This window comes from Telopea speciosissima, chromosome 3, assembly GCF_018873765.1.
Source record: "Telopea speciosissima isolate NSW1024214 ecotype Mountain lineage chromosome 3, Tspe_v1, whole genome shotgun sequence".
Taxonomy (NCBI): domain Eukaryota; kingdom Viridiplantae; phylum Streptophyta; class Magnoliopsida; order Proteales; family Proteaceae; genus Telopea; species Telopea speciosissima.
Window position 1 is genome coordinate 27,784,346 of NC_057918.1, and position 17,145 is coordinate 27,801,490.

Consider the following 17,145-nt stretch of genomic DNA (forward strand, 5'->3'; position numbering starts at 1 on the left):
GAGTTTTTAGTATGAAATTCATTTATTTAGATGTTTTTTCATATATTTTACTTAGAGAAATAAAAGGGACATGTATCATATATGCAAAATCTGAAAAGATACCCTGTGAATATTTTACATGAGATAATGAGTGTAGCAACAATAGTTTTTAGAGACAAAAACTAAAGTCACGTAGGAGATTTAACGCGTAAGTATAATAACAACAAACTCAACCTTATCCCAACTTAATAAGGTCGGCTACATGGATCCAAATAAAACATGATACAAAAAAAAAAAAAAAAAAACAAGAGATGGGAAAAGAGAAGAAAAATGAAAAATGACAAGTGAAAGATGGAAAATAAAGAAAAAATGAAAGATAAAAGCAACAAAAAAAAGACACAACCCAGCAAGTTAGGAGAATCTTAACTGGATGAGATCTGCTACATGGATCCTTGCCCTCCAATAAGCTTTATCCGAGGTCATACTTGGAACAAGACCTATACTATGCATGTCCTTGCTCACAACTTCTCCTATGGTTATTTTAGGTCTACCCCTAACTCTTTTAATTCATTCAATCGGAATCATATCACTCCTCTTTGCAAATTGTTAATAAAAATCTATGCCATCATCATCACAAATTTTGTTATTCCAAATTCTGTAGGAATATTATCCCATTTTTAGAAAAAAAATGGGTTTATTGAGTCAATCCTACCTTTTTCATTTAATAAATCCAATTTGTATTAACGAATTTATTTTTTTAAAGGAAATATGGTTATTGGATTAGAAGGAAAAGTTAGTGCGTCAAAAAGTAGGTCAAATCCTTCTAATGTGGTGGGAAACAAGGGTATTTAGAGAAATCCTTGGTAATGTTTTTTTTTTCTTTTGGGAGAATACCAACTATATTGGGAGCTATGTGCAGGTAAGTTCCCCTCTACGATCAGCTTGGGGCATAAATTGATACTCTCTTACACTTACCATTGCCCTTCTTTGGAGATGATAGCACCCCCCACCCAAACCCCCCCCCCCCTCCCCCCTCCCCCCTCCCTCCTCCCTCCTCCCTCCTCCCTTTTTGTGAGAAGCACCTAAAGCCTGTTTCCTCTGTCAAGTGAGCTGCCATGTCTCTGTGTTAAATTAGTATGTGAAACCAACACCAGTGCATAAAAGAAAGAAGGAAAAAAAAGTCTTTAGGATCGATGTTGTCCAAAGCACTACAAAATGCTTCACTATGTTCAAAGAAGCAACTAAGGTTCATGCAGATGCAGAGATAGAGCATACTCATGTAATGCCATTCCATAAGAATTCCTTCAATCTGGCTTTGTCAAGCTCAACTGTGAAAGTAATGGTTCATATAGTAATGATCCAGAAAGGAAAGCCTGGTTATTATATCTTGTGAGGAATCATGTATTACAAAATGGACCATGCTTATTGATTATTTCTCATTGCATTGGTTTAAAATTTCTCTTGGCAGCAGTAACAGAGCCTTCGATCAAATGCTCATCCACCGGAAGTTGCAACTATTGTTTAAATTATACTCCATCTCGCTCAGTGCTAATAGGAAGCATACTCCTGTAATGGAAGAAGCACGGACAAGGACTCACCTGCCTCGGAAGCACAGAAAGTTTGACCAGTGTTTGCGCTTAGATAGACATGCAGTGTCATCTTGAGGACTAAAACATTTGATTCTGCCTGCAACACCCATAACCATGGGATGGCACCTGCAGAAAGCAGCTCACTATGAACTGAGTTATGATACAGATAGATTGTCAAAGTAGGCCAAGATACAACTGCACAGCAAATTGGCCTTGGTTCTTTATTATACAGAAATCAGATAAAAGTCGCAATCTACATTTTGAACCATCATTTCAAGCATATTGCCAATTTGCAGAAGTTACCGAAGAAGATTGATTGACCCTACTAGCAAAGAAAGAATTGAATTTTTCACAACAGGATAACAAAAAGTATTCGACAGAAAGAAAAAAATGTGATAAAAACAACACCACTTACTTCCTGTGTCAGACCCAGGTGAAATTTATTCCCTGAGCCAGGGAGAGCTCATTCCCATAATTGATTGTACTGTCAAGAACATTCATCAGTTAGTGTGAAAACCAGATCATGACAAATGAATGTACAGAGCATAATTGATGTCCTTTCAGATATCATCAACATCAATTTTTCAAACTGCGACAAAGGTATGTACAAAGTTCACTTAAATGAGTTAAAAACTATGAAGGTAAGACTGTGAGCTTGTCAAGAGGACTTATAACCTACTTATTGCATTAGTAGTCTTAATAAATTTACCATGTTGAACACTGCATATATTGCTTGCAAGAGTCACTTCTTGCTTCAGGGCCACCTCCAGTAGTCTTTTCACCACCCAAGCACCCCCAATTTGTGCACCATTTATAGGTATATTTTACATTCATAATACCACAATCGGTGCCTTGTGGTTTGCATTATATGCAAATGTGTAAGGAAAAAAAAAAAACAAAAAAAATAAAGGAGACAGCTAACTCAGTCTAACAGATAGAGCTAGCAAACAGAACATCACTAAGATGGCATCAGGCCCCGCATAGGTGTTTGCATTCAATTTTAGAAACTCCTATTATGACCCTTTCTTCCCGTAATAACAACTGATTTTGAAAAGAAAATCTTCAAGTTATAAACATGACTTATGAGAGAAAACCAAGGTGAGCCATCCAGAACCCTCCTAGACAACTCCTCTATTTGACCCAGGTGGAGCGACATCAGCGGACCGGACCACCCACAAATAGGCAAACCTCTGGATTAGTCAGATTTTCAGTTCCCTACCATGTCAGATGTATAATTCAGCCTGTAACATTTTCTTCCACATGTAATTCCAGGCTGTAGAAGCTCTCAAATTCTGTAACAAGGGGAAATGCTAGTGCTACTGTCTCGTAAATCATATCTAATTGGTATAATTTTAGGTATGTGGAGTAAAAGTGAATAATCTATCACAGCAATTCATGGCATTCAAACACATTTTAGCATAGAAAAGAGGGCCCAAAAAGAGTCATGCTTATGGCCCTAGGTGCTCTCATGCCATCGTATATAAAGTTCTTGCAGCAAATCCTCCTGAGCTTGAAGAATTTTGACTCAAATTTCCAGACACATTTAATTTATTCCATCTGTTCTTCCTTGTAAGAACCATTGAGAAATAATGCTTTCTTTTTCATCATCTTCCTTCAACACTCACTTTTCCTTTTAGAATAATGAAATGTGAACCTCAGTTATTAGTGACTAACTCATCCTTCCTTACCCGAATAATTGGTTACATAACTTCAAGATTGATCAACCATTGAACAATTGTTTTTTGTTTAAAAGTTGACACTGATTGATGGAGCCTTCTAGATGGATTTTTCTTACATTTTTTTCTCCCATTCTTCTCTACTTGCCCAAATGATAAAGAATAAATGCATTTCTTTTAGCCCCCCTCCAAAATAAAAAATTCCTAGCTCCACAAAAGCTTAATCAAGCCAATGTCGAATAGATACAAGAATAAATATGATGACTCTACTGTTCTCCAAACAACAGTAAAAGTTAATGAGTTCAATGCCTTATGTACAAAGAAGCAAAAGAATGGTCATAAGTAAATATAAGAACTTTAAATATAATGGATTATATTGAAATAATGAGGTGTCATGAAAGGTGCATAGCCTCATTACTATTATCTCTTTTGGCCTAATTGAGGGACCATTGTAATGACTTACCACCAGCCAACAACATCAGTGATTGGAGACCCAATAAGCACAGGATAAACAATTTCAGAGTTTAGTGATAAGAAATTCAGAAAATGACATCACAGCAGGTGGGAATCAGAAAAGTTTGATGAATGGATTTTTCTATTACAAGTACTGGAGGGAATTCAAGTGAGAAGTCATTGAATCAATGGTCGGAAGTGGGAACCTAAGAGAACTGGATTTCCAGTTAAATCTTTCAATAATGATTCAGTGACCATATGGCAGCAGTCATCTAATTTAAGGAGAAGGTGGGTTAAATACTTAAACCTATTCTGCCAAGAGTGTAGGCATTTGCCTGAATTCTGTCAAATAAATTTCTGACCGCAGGTAACTTGCAAAAGAAAAGGATTGCAGTTGGCAAGTAAATACACAATGTGAGGTGGATGTAGAGTCTGATACGTATCTCTTCCTTCATTGTAGCTTTGTCTTGTGTGTTTCCCTGCCTTTCTACAGATTCTTGGAGAAGATTGGAGATTTCCAACAGCACCAGAAAATATTTTCTTACTATGGCCTAACACCCCATATAGTGTGAGATACTGTGGAGATTGGTCCGGTATGTAGGAAAACATTCTGTGGAGGGGTGGAGGGAGAGAGCCTCTTCAAGTTTTGCTTAATCATTGGCAATGATAAGATCTGAGCAGAAGACACCCCATTACAGGCCTTTGGAGACGGTTCCCATGCAGTGGTCTGGGATGGAGTTTCTTTTGCTTCATCATGCTGGGGAATGTAAATATTGCAGACTTACCGATTTTTTACATGCAGAAATTTGTAAGCAGATGCACAGCTTCTTTTGACCAATTTAATGATTTTTTTAATGTTTTTCTATCAGGGAAAAAGAAAAAGGTATGTATCGATAATTATTCCATTAACTATGAACTGGGTTAATGTGCAGGTTGGCTATGGTATCAGTGCCTATAGATAACCACGAAGTCAACAATTCCAGAGCTTATAGACATTTTTTTAACATAAAAACTCCCCAGTTCCTTTAGGAAGTATCTTTCCCATCTCAAGTTATACAAGGGTACCAAGATGCAGCAATGTCACTCTCAATGCTTTACCTATCTGTCTAACAAATCACCTCTCTTTGGCGGAGGATTTTGTGAAGGAGTGAATGTAATGTCATTAAAGAAATAACTCACAGAAGCATAGCTATTGAATGGTGTAGTCCCAAAGGAAATCATATAAGGTTCAGCTCTCAATGAAATTTTGGGGCAAGCAGGAGTTTTGAGTAGCTCAAGCATTCATAAGGCAAATGCTTAACTTACTTGCATCCATATCTTTGCAGCTTCACTACAAGCTCGCATTCCCTCATCATAATCTTCGATGGATGCTTCCACTACTTCACCACTGCTCTGGAGAAAAATGAACAGAAGATTAATGCCATTTTTTTTACTCATTGAACATACATTTAAAGACTAGAAACTATATCAAATAAGCAATGATTGCCATACATAAGGAGACAAATCATTGGAAACAAGTTTTGGTACCTATGTAAAAGTTTCCAATCAATCTTATTGACGTTGGGAAGAGAAATGTGGAATGAGGGAAGGAAACCTGGAAAAGAAAAGCTCAGCAGGAATCAGCACGTGACCCCCCCCCCTCCCCCAGGAAAAAAGAAAGAACTGAGCATTGCAAAGACCCAAACATAAGAAAATGCCATCAGACTTCAGACAATTCAAGATTTAAGAATATTGAGAATATTAGGAGGTCTGAAATATTATCCCTGCACCAAATGAAAAAGAATATTCGAATGTCACATAGACAACATCACAACACACAATATCATCATTATAAGGATTCCCTGGCAGTTGATCAGGCAGTCAACTACCCTCTCCAATATAGTTACCAGGAAAGACATTCTGGGGCATTTGCTAATTTTCTTTTCAGGGGGGTGGAGGGGGGGTTGGTGTTCCCCCTTAAACAAGCTTATCCATTTGATTTTGGGAACTTCTAATTTTGTTTCTCACATCATTATCCTCACTTCTTCCACTTTTCTTTAACTATGAATGCAGAAGCACATCATTCAGGTCAAGTATAAATCAGAACCTTCCAGACAATCCTGAAACAGAGCTTTCCTCTCTAGGATCCCCAGAGGTATGAAATTTGAGGGACAAAAAATGGTTATAGTGCAAAGGTCAAAGCTTGTATCGTGTAGCTGAACCCAACTAGTCGTCTGTGTTTAGTTATTGAGATTACAACGAAATAATATGGTGAACATACTCCATTCATCCTCTCATCACGGTTCCATTAGATGCAATTTTCCATAAGAAAATATTCGACATGGATTAAGACTTATGATTGAAGATTGGAAACCTGATTGTTCGCTGGATTCCCGGATTGCGAGAACAGAGACCCATCTCCCCCAGGAATTCGTACTCTTTCCTCGCGAAACCCATCTGTGCAGTAATTGCAATCGCTGATAAACAATCATGGGTTACACATACTACACGATAAATAAACAAATGAAAGACCTTCAGTTCAGAAATCACCAGCACAACGGAGCTAATTTCATGGAGTTTGGACTTTGGATCAGAAGAAGATGCTTAGGCAGCAATGGAGTTCAGTACACAACTACAGCCACGTGGGTTAGAGCTTGGAGAGTTGGAGCTTTGGGAGGAGATAACAGGTGACAAACATACCTGAATTTTACAATCTGAACCCTACATCTGGTTGCCAACGATGACAATAAGCCACGTATGCATTTGATTTTTTTTTTTTTTTTAAATTTTAAATAGGACTTCCGATTAAGGAAGTTTCCTGTGTGTTTTAAGAAACCCCAAGAAAGCAAAGATTGAAGCAGAACTCACACCAAGAAGAAAGATAGCGGAAGGAGAGACTAGAGAGAGAGAGAGAAGGGGCGCAGAGGCGTTGACTCCTGCGAGGTGCATCGATATAAGACCTCACAGGTACTAACGAGAGACCTCAATCTAGCTTCGCAAGACTTATCTTTAATTTACTCTGAATTTGTTTTGAAATTTATCGATGTATTATCGATTATAGATCAAAAGAAATCTTTTATACTTCGAGATTGCAATTGAAACCCTAGAATTTTATGCCCCTGAATTGGGCAATTGAGTTTCAAGCCAAGGTTTCTGTATTACCAGCTTTCACATTTGTCAATAATTTATGAGAATTGTATGATTAGACTCAAATAAATGGGAGAACCGATCAGCGCGAGGCGTCGACTGGGTCGGATTTTTCATGGTTTGTGTGCTTTGGTTCTACTTTTCTTTTTCTACAACCGGGAAGATATGCTGAGGAATTCGTTCCTCAGGCGAGCTTCCTTAACTCTTCCACCTCGATGGAACTCAAGAGGCGATCATGTAGAGGTGATTCACAGGCGAGCAATGGCAGTTGATGGTAATTCATCCACTTTTAATGTTGGGGTTGATGAGGTTGCGCAGAATAATACGATGGGAGATCGGACACCGTGCTCTGGATTATCTGATTATCAGGGCTACAAGAATCGATGTGAATACCTGAAAGCAAATCCAAACTGCTCATCTGGAGGATTCTTGGATTACATAAGGTTCTTCTACTGCAGCTGTGAGAATATTAGCGTATTGGGCTATGCAGTTTTGGGTTTGTGGCTTGCAGCTCTGTTCTATCAGTTGGGTAACACTGCCGCTGACTACTTTTGTTGTTCTCTGGAGAAGCTTTCAAATCTATTGAAGCTTCCCCCAACAGTTGCTGGGGTTCTTCTCCTTCCACTTGGCAATGGAGCCCCTGATGTGTTTGCTAGTATCGCTGCTTTCGTGGGTGCAGATGCTGGTGATGTGGGTCTTAATAGTGTCCTGGGTGGAGCTGTTTTCATTACTTGTATTGTTGTTGGTACTGTTTCTCTCCTTGTCGCGGAGAAGGGAGTTCAGATTGATCTGAGATGCTTTATCAGGGATCTTAGCTTCTTTCTATTTACTCTCTTGGGTCTTTCTCTGATCTTGATTGTTGGTAAATTGAATGTTGTGGGTGCAATTGCTTTTGTCTCAATATATGTGGTATATGCTTTCTCAGTTGTGATGAATGAGATTTTGAGGAAACATGCTCGGAGGTTAAGGTTGGATGCCGTGACACCTTTGCTGCCGGTCAAAGGAAGTATTTTCTCTTATGGGAGTGAGGAAGATGATTCTGTCTACAGCTCACTACTTGATATAGACTCTCAGAACGAGCCATCACATCTCCATACTACATTGCCACAGTGGATGTGGGCTTCAAATGTAGCAATTTATTCAGAACAGTCACTAAAGTCTGGGTTACCAGATAACTCGAGACCTATGTGGGGTTGGAGTGAGGAGGACACAGAGATTAATGGTCCATTACTCTCTTGTTCTAAAGTTTTTGCAATGATGAAGATGCCCTTGACGATCCCAAGACAATTAACTATTCCAGTAGTTGAAGAAGAACGGTGGTCTAAAGGATATGCTGTAGCCAGTGCATTCCTTGCCCCCATTCTCCTGGCCTTCCTGTGGAATACACGTGACGATGCGACTTCTCAAAGTGGAATTGCTGTGTATGCTATTGGTCTTCTACTTGGTGGTACTCTCGCTGCTCTTGCATTTATCTACACGAGATCTGATCAGCCACCTCGCAAATTCTTTTTTCCATGGGTTTTTGGGGGCTTCATGATGAGTATTGTCTGGTTCTACATTATTGCCAATGAGCTCGTTGCTCTCTTGGTTGCATTAGGTTTAATTTTAGGAATCAACCCGTCGATCCTTGGATTAACTGTATTGGCATGGGGCAACTCTGTGGGTGATTTAATGTCAAACATTGCCTTGGCGATGAATGGTGGAGATGGTGTACAGATAGCTCTGTCAGGATGCTATGCAGGGCCCATGTTCAACACGCTTGCTGGTTTGGGGATCTCAATGCTGCTCGGAGCTTGGTCAGAGAAACCTGCTTCTTACATGGTGCCACGAGATATTAGTTTGTTTTATACAATAGGATTTCTTGTGTTAAGCCTCATTTGGGCTCTTATTGTTCTACCACGGAATGAAATGCGTCCTAACACGATGTTAGGAGTGGGTCTGATAACCCTCTATTTGATATTTCTCTCTGTTAGTGTGAGCAGTGCTGTGGGGCTTATCTCACTGCCTGGTCTAAATTGACGTTTGGTTTGTTCATAATTAGAAGAAATGAGTGTAAATGATGATTTACAAACTGATTGAAATAGAACATTTAGTTGATATACCACTCATGCTGGTTCTTTGTCTCAAGAAAGTTCAGCAGGAGAACTATTATGCAGTTTCTAGATGCCCTCAAGTTGCTGTGAAAATACGAATGCCATGGTTTCTACTTTTCCATACTACGTGTACATAAGAGAAACGATATCAACTCCTTCATACATGTACATGATCTTATAGTAGGAGGAATAAAATGAGTCTGGCACTCTCTCTCTCTCTCTCTCTCTATGTGTGTGTGTGTGTGTGTGTGTGTGTGTAGCCATCTTTGCAATTTTCCTATATGTCAACATGTTTACCATTCCCGTGTAAACTTTTTGCTTTTTATCTAGTGCTCTGAGATTGCTTAACTATTATTTGTTTTTGAGATTTTAAATAAATTTTATGTACGTCTTATATTTTCAGTTTATGTTCTTATTACTTTGCTGCAAGTTGAACAATGTTCTTTATGGTCCTTTAAACAACTTAAAATTATCATTTGACACCTGAAATGTGCAACAGCATTCAACTCAAGTACCATCATTTACTGTATTCTATGCAGTATGTTATGCAATCTTCCAAGCTTTGCTGGAACAACCAGAGTATGAAGTCTCCATGTGATGCTAAAACAATGTAAGGCTTGCCCATTTAGTTGGATGCACAATATAAAGCAAAGTAAACCTCACTGTTATTCAATGCTTGTGAAATATTAATATTACATTTTAGTGGTAATTTTTCTCTTGCATCCATTCAATTGTTCGGAAGACTTAATTCTGCCCTTGTTGAAGCTATAAATAATCAATCTAGGGTTTTTGGTCATGCATGTTGATCTGTATTGAGCACTGAAGTATGAATATGAATTGCAGGGACATTGTCTGAATTGTTGTTAGTAGGGTATTATTCAGTTTGTTGTAACAGATTCTGATTTGTCCATGTTGGGAACCTGCCACCATGAGGGGTGAAGGCACCACGATTGGATCGCCCACCCTTACCATCAGCAGTGGTAACAGTGTTCACTGTGATATTAGTTTCAGATTTTTGAGCATCTAGAAGTCTGATTTCTTGTGTAAGGAGCATACCACGTAGATCAGGGTATGAGATCACATCAGTTCGGGTTGTGATCGAAGTCACAAAGTCCTTATATTCTGAGCCTAAACCAGCAAGAGTATAGAGACATAGATCCTCATTACCTACAGGCTTACCAGCGGCTGCAAGTAGGTCTGTGATGGATTTAATTTTCAACAAATATTCCTGTATTGTAGAGGATCCTCGTTTGGTTGTTTGCAACTGATATCGAAGCTGCAACACCCGAGCACTCGACGGGCTATTGTAGGAGTTTTCTAGCATGCTCCAAACTTCATGTGATGTTGTGCACCCAATGATTTGAGCATGCACAGGTTCAGATAGTGATGAGATTAACCAGCTCATGATAAGCTGGTCTTGCCGCTGCCAAGTGATGTATGCCGGATTAGGTACTGGTGTGTCCGTAGATGCTTCAGTCCCCTGTTGATCTGTAGGAGATGCATTTGTTGCAGCACGAAGGTATTGAGGTGGGCAAGTAGAGACACCAGTGACCAAGTCATATAGGTCATATCCTCTAAGAAGAGGGACGAACTGTGACTTCCATAACAGGTAGTTTGAATCAGTTAATTTTATAGCAATGGCATGATTGAGAGATGGAAATTGAGAGGATGATGAGGAGGCCAAGCCAAGAGTGGGAAGGTTACTAGCAGAGCCCAAGGAACCTTGGTCGAATGATACCATGTTTGAGTTAAAGAAGTAGAAGAGAAGAGATAAGAGAAGAACACAATAACGTTTTTAATGTGGTTCGGTTTCACTGGAAACCTACGTCCACAGATCTTGTATTTCCACACTCTTAGCCTTCATCTATCCTCTCTATATATAGGTGATTAGAGATAGGTTTGATGAGGTTACAAGGATTAATCTCATGAGATGGATAAGTACAGCAGGTCTTATAGTTAGAATGAACTTGTTCATGATCCTTGAGCTTGGAGGAGTTTGATTTCAACTCAACAACTGCAGCAGCCTTGTGCGTTGAGGTAGGGATAACTTCTGTGATGTTCTTATCCTTTGATTGGTTGAGCTCTTCAGGGTTAGGTTTGGAGGATAATGCCTTGAGCGTTGTGGTGCTCTTATCCTTTAAGCCATTGGGCTCTTCTGGATTAGTTGTGAAGGATAAAATATTTTCCTAATCTCTAACATATGGTAAGGCTAACTAACTTCTCTTATATGGATACTGACATTTATTTTGATGAATAGTTTAACCAGTTATATTAGAGATTTTCTTATTGACACACCTCAAGGTGTCAAATAATTTGTAACCTTACTTGTTTGATATACAGTTTTTTCCCAATGGTGGTAATAGTATCATATTGCCTATGTACTCGAAAAATGTTTATAACAATGACACCTTTTGATAACGACATAATGATGTCATTTTCAATTTATTTGAGAAAACCCTTTAAAACCCTTATCTTAAAACTTTTTGAGAATAAGACAAGGGACTAAAAAGAAGGTGTCAAGTTCTAAAAACACCTATAGAGGTGTCATTCAGACACTATCATTGTATTACGTTACAAATGCATGGCAAAATTTTTCCCTCAGGTCAGTGCACCCCCCTAACCCGTAACCTGTTGGTTGCAATAGCGGCCACGGCTAAAATTGAGATGAGATTCTCAAGGGGTGTGAAGAGCCATGAAAATCTCAGAAGAGAAGAAATTAGAAGTTCTCTTGCTACCATATGAAGTTCCTTCATTTGAGAAACAATGACACTAAATTCATGTGTCGAAGCCAGAATCTCCAGTTTGCATAGCCTTCACCAGACCCTTGTAATATGATGAAATAGCCAGCTTTTCAAGGTTCAGGTTTCTTGCAGGCAGAAGAGTTTGTTATATAGTTTCACTTTCTGTTGAGGAAAGGCAATCTGAGTCATCTGACTGAAAGTCAGTACCCTTGGCATCCATTAGATCTCTACTCTGGTATCTAATAACAACACAAAAACTAGCTTTATTGGATCCCTTGAGGAATGCACCATCAATGAATATGGCAGATACTTGGATAGCAGTGTTATTAGCTTCATGAAACAGTAGAAATTGCATTCAACTCGTAGCTTCCACTTCTACCTTGTACCTAGAATGTTCACCTAGCGGGGAAACTCCTTCAAGAACAACTACAACATATTTGAATTGTCAATAGGTGTGGGAGTTTGTTGATGGGACAAATATATTCACATCACCAGTGGGCCGGGATCTTCCTCTACCACTGGTGAAGGAAAACTTTTGGCATACAAAATTATGTAAGGATTGTTTTACTAAAATGCAATGCAACAACTTGGAATACAACCATTAATTTCTCGTCATAATTCTTTCATTATAGCTTAGTTTCCATTTAAACTTGGTACATAAGAGTCTGATATTACTGTCTATTGATTTATGGCCATAAACCTGAGATTACTCTCTCATGCCTATGGAACCAACCCCTCCCACCCCATAAACCTGTAATTCTTCTCTCCAAAAGCTTCTTGGCTTCTGACGTTGGGAGTGGTGATTATTCCAACTTGTAGAAGGTTGAGAAGCATCCCAATTATGCATGGTTGCCACACTGTAAAAGTAGGATTCCAAACCAGGAGAAAGCTCAATGGGCAAGAACCAACACCTCAGAATTAAGAAGTCAGTTCAACTCTCCTTACGTCTTATCTTTCAAAATAATAATAAAAATAATTGGGCCAAATTATTATTATTACAAATGTTTGTTATTTTTCTAAATGTAACAAAGAATCTATTCTATCACGTGGACATATGATATGACCATTCAAACCGTTGGATGGAAAGAATATGGTCTAGATTAGTCATATGCCAAATTTCATAGTCTAATTAAACTAAGGGCAAGAGATCGCTGTAGGTGTGTAACCCTTGCACTAGCGCAGGTCCAATGAGAGCGCGTGCAAGGGCATCGACATGGATGAGAAATTTTCTTGCAAGAGAGGCTGGGTGGTAATTTTGCGTGTTCATGTTTGGATCCAAGAGTCACACGATCAAGTAATGTTCTTTTCCCCTTAAATCAAATACTTTCGAACTCATATTCGTCTAAGTTGGCTGAAAACTGCTTTTAAGTTCCTTTCCGAAAGCAGAATATGGGATTGAAGTTGGAATGAGTTGTAGTTCCGTTTCTATCCCTGATGGGGAATCAAAAGGATGGCTTACGATCCTTATTAGGAGCCCCATTTTTATTGGCACACATCCCATGTATGTCCATACATGTATACCAATACTCACGACATTAGTGTTAACTCTCCCAATTCTGAGTGGGAAGTGGGAACAAAGGTTTAGATTTAAAAAAAAAAAAATTGTAAAAATGGTTAAGATGTGTTTTGTAATTTTTGGAAATATTACCTTCCTTACATGAATAACTACCGTAAAAAAAAATAATGGGAATCCGACACCGTGGATTAACGGTTGCTCTCTCTCTCTGTCTCTCTCATGGATATGTTCTCAAGATTGCTGTCTTCTTTACTATAATTTCAATCGAAAATGAGTAAATAAGCATTTGAAATTCCATAAAAACCACAAAACTACCATTTATGGGAGATGAATATATAAAGATAAAAAGGATATTCCTTGGTCACGTGCCCCTACATCAAAACATAGAATTGTGTAAAATTATTGTTCTTGTCCTATGAAATGCAAAATCTCGTCCATGTTGATACCCCTATGGACGTTCTCAATGACCCCTATGTTGATGCAAGACCACATGATTAGACAACGATCTCTTACCCACAAGTAAAAATATGAAAGGACATCATTGTTATGTTGAACCATTTCCTTTGCTCTTAAGATTGCATTTCAATGAAATGACATTCTTGTAACTTTATAAAACTTGGAATTGACTACTCTCTTTGCTTCTTTTGTATGTGTTTGAAGTTCTCAATGATATGATATGAGACGAACAATATGCGCTAGCTTTTTCTATTGCTCTTTCTTTTTGGTTTTTTCTCTTTCAATGGTCCTCATTTTTTTCAAAGATTCCCACATTTTCAAGCGATTTCCAATCAGCATAATGACACATAAAAATGTAAGATTCAATTGGAATTTAACACGTAATTAATTAGTGACATGGACAACATATTCAATGAACTTGCTTCTACCTAAGGAAGATGGGTGGCTGGTTATCATCTCATTGAATGGAGGAAACAAAAGTGCAGGTTTTTAAAAATCAGGATCAAATCGGCTGGGTCGGAATTGACCTCGGTCGACCTTTTCACCGATTCAAATCAAACTCGTCCGAGATTGATCTGAATTTAAACCCTACAAAAAGAAAGAATGAAAAAAATTCCCAAACCAATCGGTCACCATCTGTTAAGGACTCGAGGGAACAGCCAAATGGTTTTTTTTTTTTTTTATGAAAAGAAAAACTTCTATTAATGAGTTAGAATAGATACATAAGTTCTGAATTTACTCCTAGAGAAATTGGATAACCAAGAAATTATAGAGTTATCCCAAGTTAGTTGAATTCCAGTATCATCATTTACAACAATATTAAGATCAAGAAGTACAGGCACTAAATGCCCCGGCCAAGGTTCTTTTCTGGGTTGAGGAAGAAAAAGTAGAGATTCCTCTCTAGTGCACCAAATTTCTTTCAGCTGGAGGTCAAAAAGCTAAGCCATCTTGATTCCCTTCTTCATTGTCGTGAGTTCTGGCTCTAGTGAGTGCCGAGTATCAATATTTCCAAAATCTACCAAAATGGGGTTCCCTTGCAGAATGACACAAAAGGCCCATGAAGCTACTTCTATTCCTGGTTCAAAGGATCTTGTGCAACATAAGATTGGAAATTCTGAGTAAGGTTATTTTGGTAATGCACCAATATCACCAAAATCATTAGTGTCGATATTATCATCAACGTGGTCAAAATAAAGCCCTAGATTTCCTAAACAAGGGGGAAATATTAAGTTCAGAAATCCATCAATTAATCAAAAACATTAGTCGGTAGGGGCTGGGCTTAAGTTTTCCAAAAATTACTTTGTTCCAGATTTCTCAAATAAAATAACATGTTATTATAAAAACATAGAAAAACCAAGTTAGAGTTTTATGATCAAAACTCCTATTCTTAAGAAAAAACAACACAAAGCTTCCAAAGAAGGGAAAGAAAGGTGCTTGGTTTTCAATCCTAAGGTTCTGCAGCCCAGATATGCTTGACCCAAGGGCACGAAATAAGGATATGCCAATCAGATTCCACGGCCGATTCACAAAGAACACAATTAGTATTGGTTGTCATCCACTTCGAAATAGTTGCTTCTGTCGAGATCCCTGCATTAAGAACATGCCGAAAGAAGATTTCCACCACCTAGATTTTCTGGGAGTATTATGGAAACCATTAAGAGTAATGAAATTAGCAGCTCGCTTAGTTGAGAATTTGCCATCTTTGGCAAGAGTGCACAACCATTGGTCCTCCTCAGAAGAAACAGGAATGTTAGAAATTCTATGAACAAAGTAATTAGGAAGAATCTAAGAAAGTAAAGAGGAATCCCAATGCATCGAAGGGCAAAAATGACTTACCATGTCTTGACGAGGAGTCAGATTGAGGGAAGAGGGAATAGAGCATTCGGTATCCACGGGTCATTCTAGAAATCAGACGTACAACCGTTACCTATCTTTTTGAACACAATGCGTTTAAGAGTAGGGAGACAACCAGCAATACTATTTCAAGCCCACAACCCTCTTTTAGTGATAACCTTAAGATTAAAAATTGATTTTTGAGGGTAGCATTTTGCTTTGAGGACTTTGGCCAATAGGGAAGATGGTTTAGTAATTAGTCTCCAACCCAATTTGAGAATCAAGGCATAATTTTGGACTGATGTTTTTCTTATTCCCAACCCCCCTGTCATTGGCCTGCAAATCTTATCCCATGAAATTAGAGTCAGTTTTTTGGAAGTTGTGCTGTTATTCCAAAATTTGATACGAGTCCAAAGATTTATAGATTTTATTGGGAAAAAGAAACGTGACATAATGTAGGAAGGAATTGAAGACAAAACGGATTGAATCATCACACGACGACCTGCATGAGATAAAAAATTATTTTTTTCATGATGCAAGTCTAATTAATCCTATCAACAAATGGTTTTTGTTTAGTGGTTTTCTTCGTTGTTGTAAGTTTGTCCTTTTGTTTACCAAAAAAAAAAAAAAAAAAAAAGTTTGTCCTTTTGGTTTTTGTCTTTTTGGGTTTTTGTTGTAAGTTTGTCCCTATGTAGTAGTACACTACTCCACACTCTTTTAAGGGAGTAGTGGAGTACTACATAGGGAGAAAGTACGATTTGTATTTATGTAGTATAGTTAGTACAATTAGTACATACAATATCATCCCTCTTCCTTCAATTTTATTCACCAAATTGTACTGCACGTAACAAATCGCGATCCACATCGGCGGAACCGAAATAATAGCTATCAATATTATATTATATCGGCCACCAGACTGTATCGGTATTATATCGGTGGATCATCAGATACTGAAACTAGCTAATAATGATAACAAGATATTAATACAGATTGATTGTATCAATGAAAAATATATATTTTTTTTTAAATCAAAATTTTTTCTAACCAGTAAAGACGTCCAAGGTCCAAGACCAAGTGCTACACGCAAGCTACTAGCATCGTCAACGAAATATACATCACCTCACCAGTTGAAGGTACTACCTACAATAGGTACAATTCCAGACGGACTCATGCACCAAAGATCTTATCCAATATACAAGGGCACATGTATGTCTATCTACCAATAACATCCTCCCTATTGGGACTCTACCTCCTATGGGAGAGCAACCAATAAAGAGATGAGTCCTATCAACTAGGAACGCCTATCTATTACGAGGATTACTTGTTACCAATTGGGACTCTCCACATCGTCACACTCCACTATAAATTCCAAGGTACTCTACCCCATTAACCCATCTAAAATTCTAATTATTCATCTGTTTGCTTAGAGAAATCTAACTTAGGCATCGGAGGCACTCGAAGGGATCGCTAGACAATTTCTTGACACAAACAATGGGCATGGATCGAGAGAGATTTTTTATTTTGTAGGGGATGGGCGGGGTCATTTTAGGGGCTGTTTTTGGGTGCAAGCTGCACAAGTCGAGGTAGTGTATTTTTTATTTTTTTTGCCAAACAAAATGAGAAAAAGATCGTTGTTAGGTTGTGTGGAGTCTATCTAGCCACAGACAGGAGTGTGTGAAATTA

At 38.2% G+C, this 17,145-nt stretch overlaps 1 protein-coding gene and 2 long non-coding RNA genes across 3 annotated transcripts; 2 read left to right on the forward strand and 1 right to left on the reverse strand.

The window, feature by feature from the left end:
- Window positions 1–1,710: 1,710 nt before the first annotated feature.
- Window positions 1,711–16,947, reverse strand: LOC122654197. Its single transcript, XR_006331879.1, has 3 exons — window positions 16,936–16,947; window positions 5,660–5,662; window positions 1,711–1,821 (listed from the first exon to the last, which is right to left on the reverse strand). It is a non-coding gene; the product is annotated as an uncharacterized LOC122654197 (long non-coding RNA).
- Window positions 6,550–9,625, forward strand: LOC122654198. Its single transcript, XR_006331880.1, has 2 exons — window positions 6,550–6,643; window positions 9,456–9,625. It is a non-coding gene; the product is annotated as an uncharacterized LOC122654198 (long non-coding RNA).
- LOC122654194 (cation/calcium exchanger 4-like) lies at window positions 6,759–8,894 on the forward strand. Its single transcript, XM_043848183.1, has 2 exons — window positions 6,759–6,813; window positions 6,861–8,894. Exon 2 carries the CDS (start codon window positions 6,893–6,895, stop codon window positions 8,840–8,842), a length of 1,950 nt encoding a protein of 649 aa, XP_043704118.1. The 5' UTR covers window positions 6,759–6,813; window positions 6,861–6,892; the 3' UTR covers window positions 8,843–8,894.
- Window positions 16,948–17,145: the final 198 nt, after the last annotated feature.

Bases quoted from the DNA above. Each gene is read 5' to 3' on its own strand.
- LOC122654194 (XM_043848183.1), top strand. From the start codon at position 6,893: ATGGGAGAACCGATCAGCGCGAGGCGTCGACTGGGTCGGATTTTTCAT.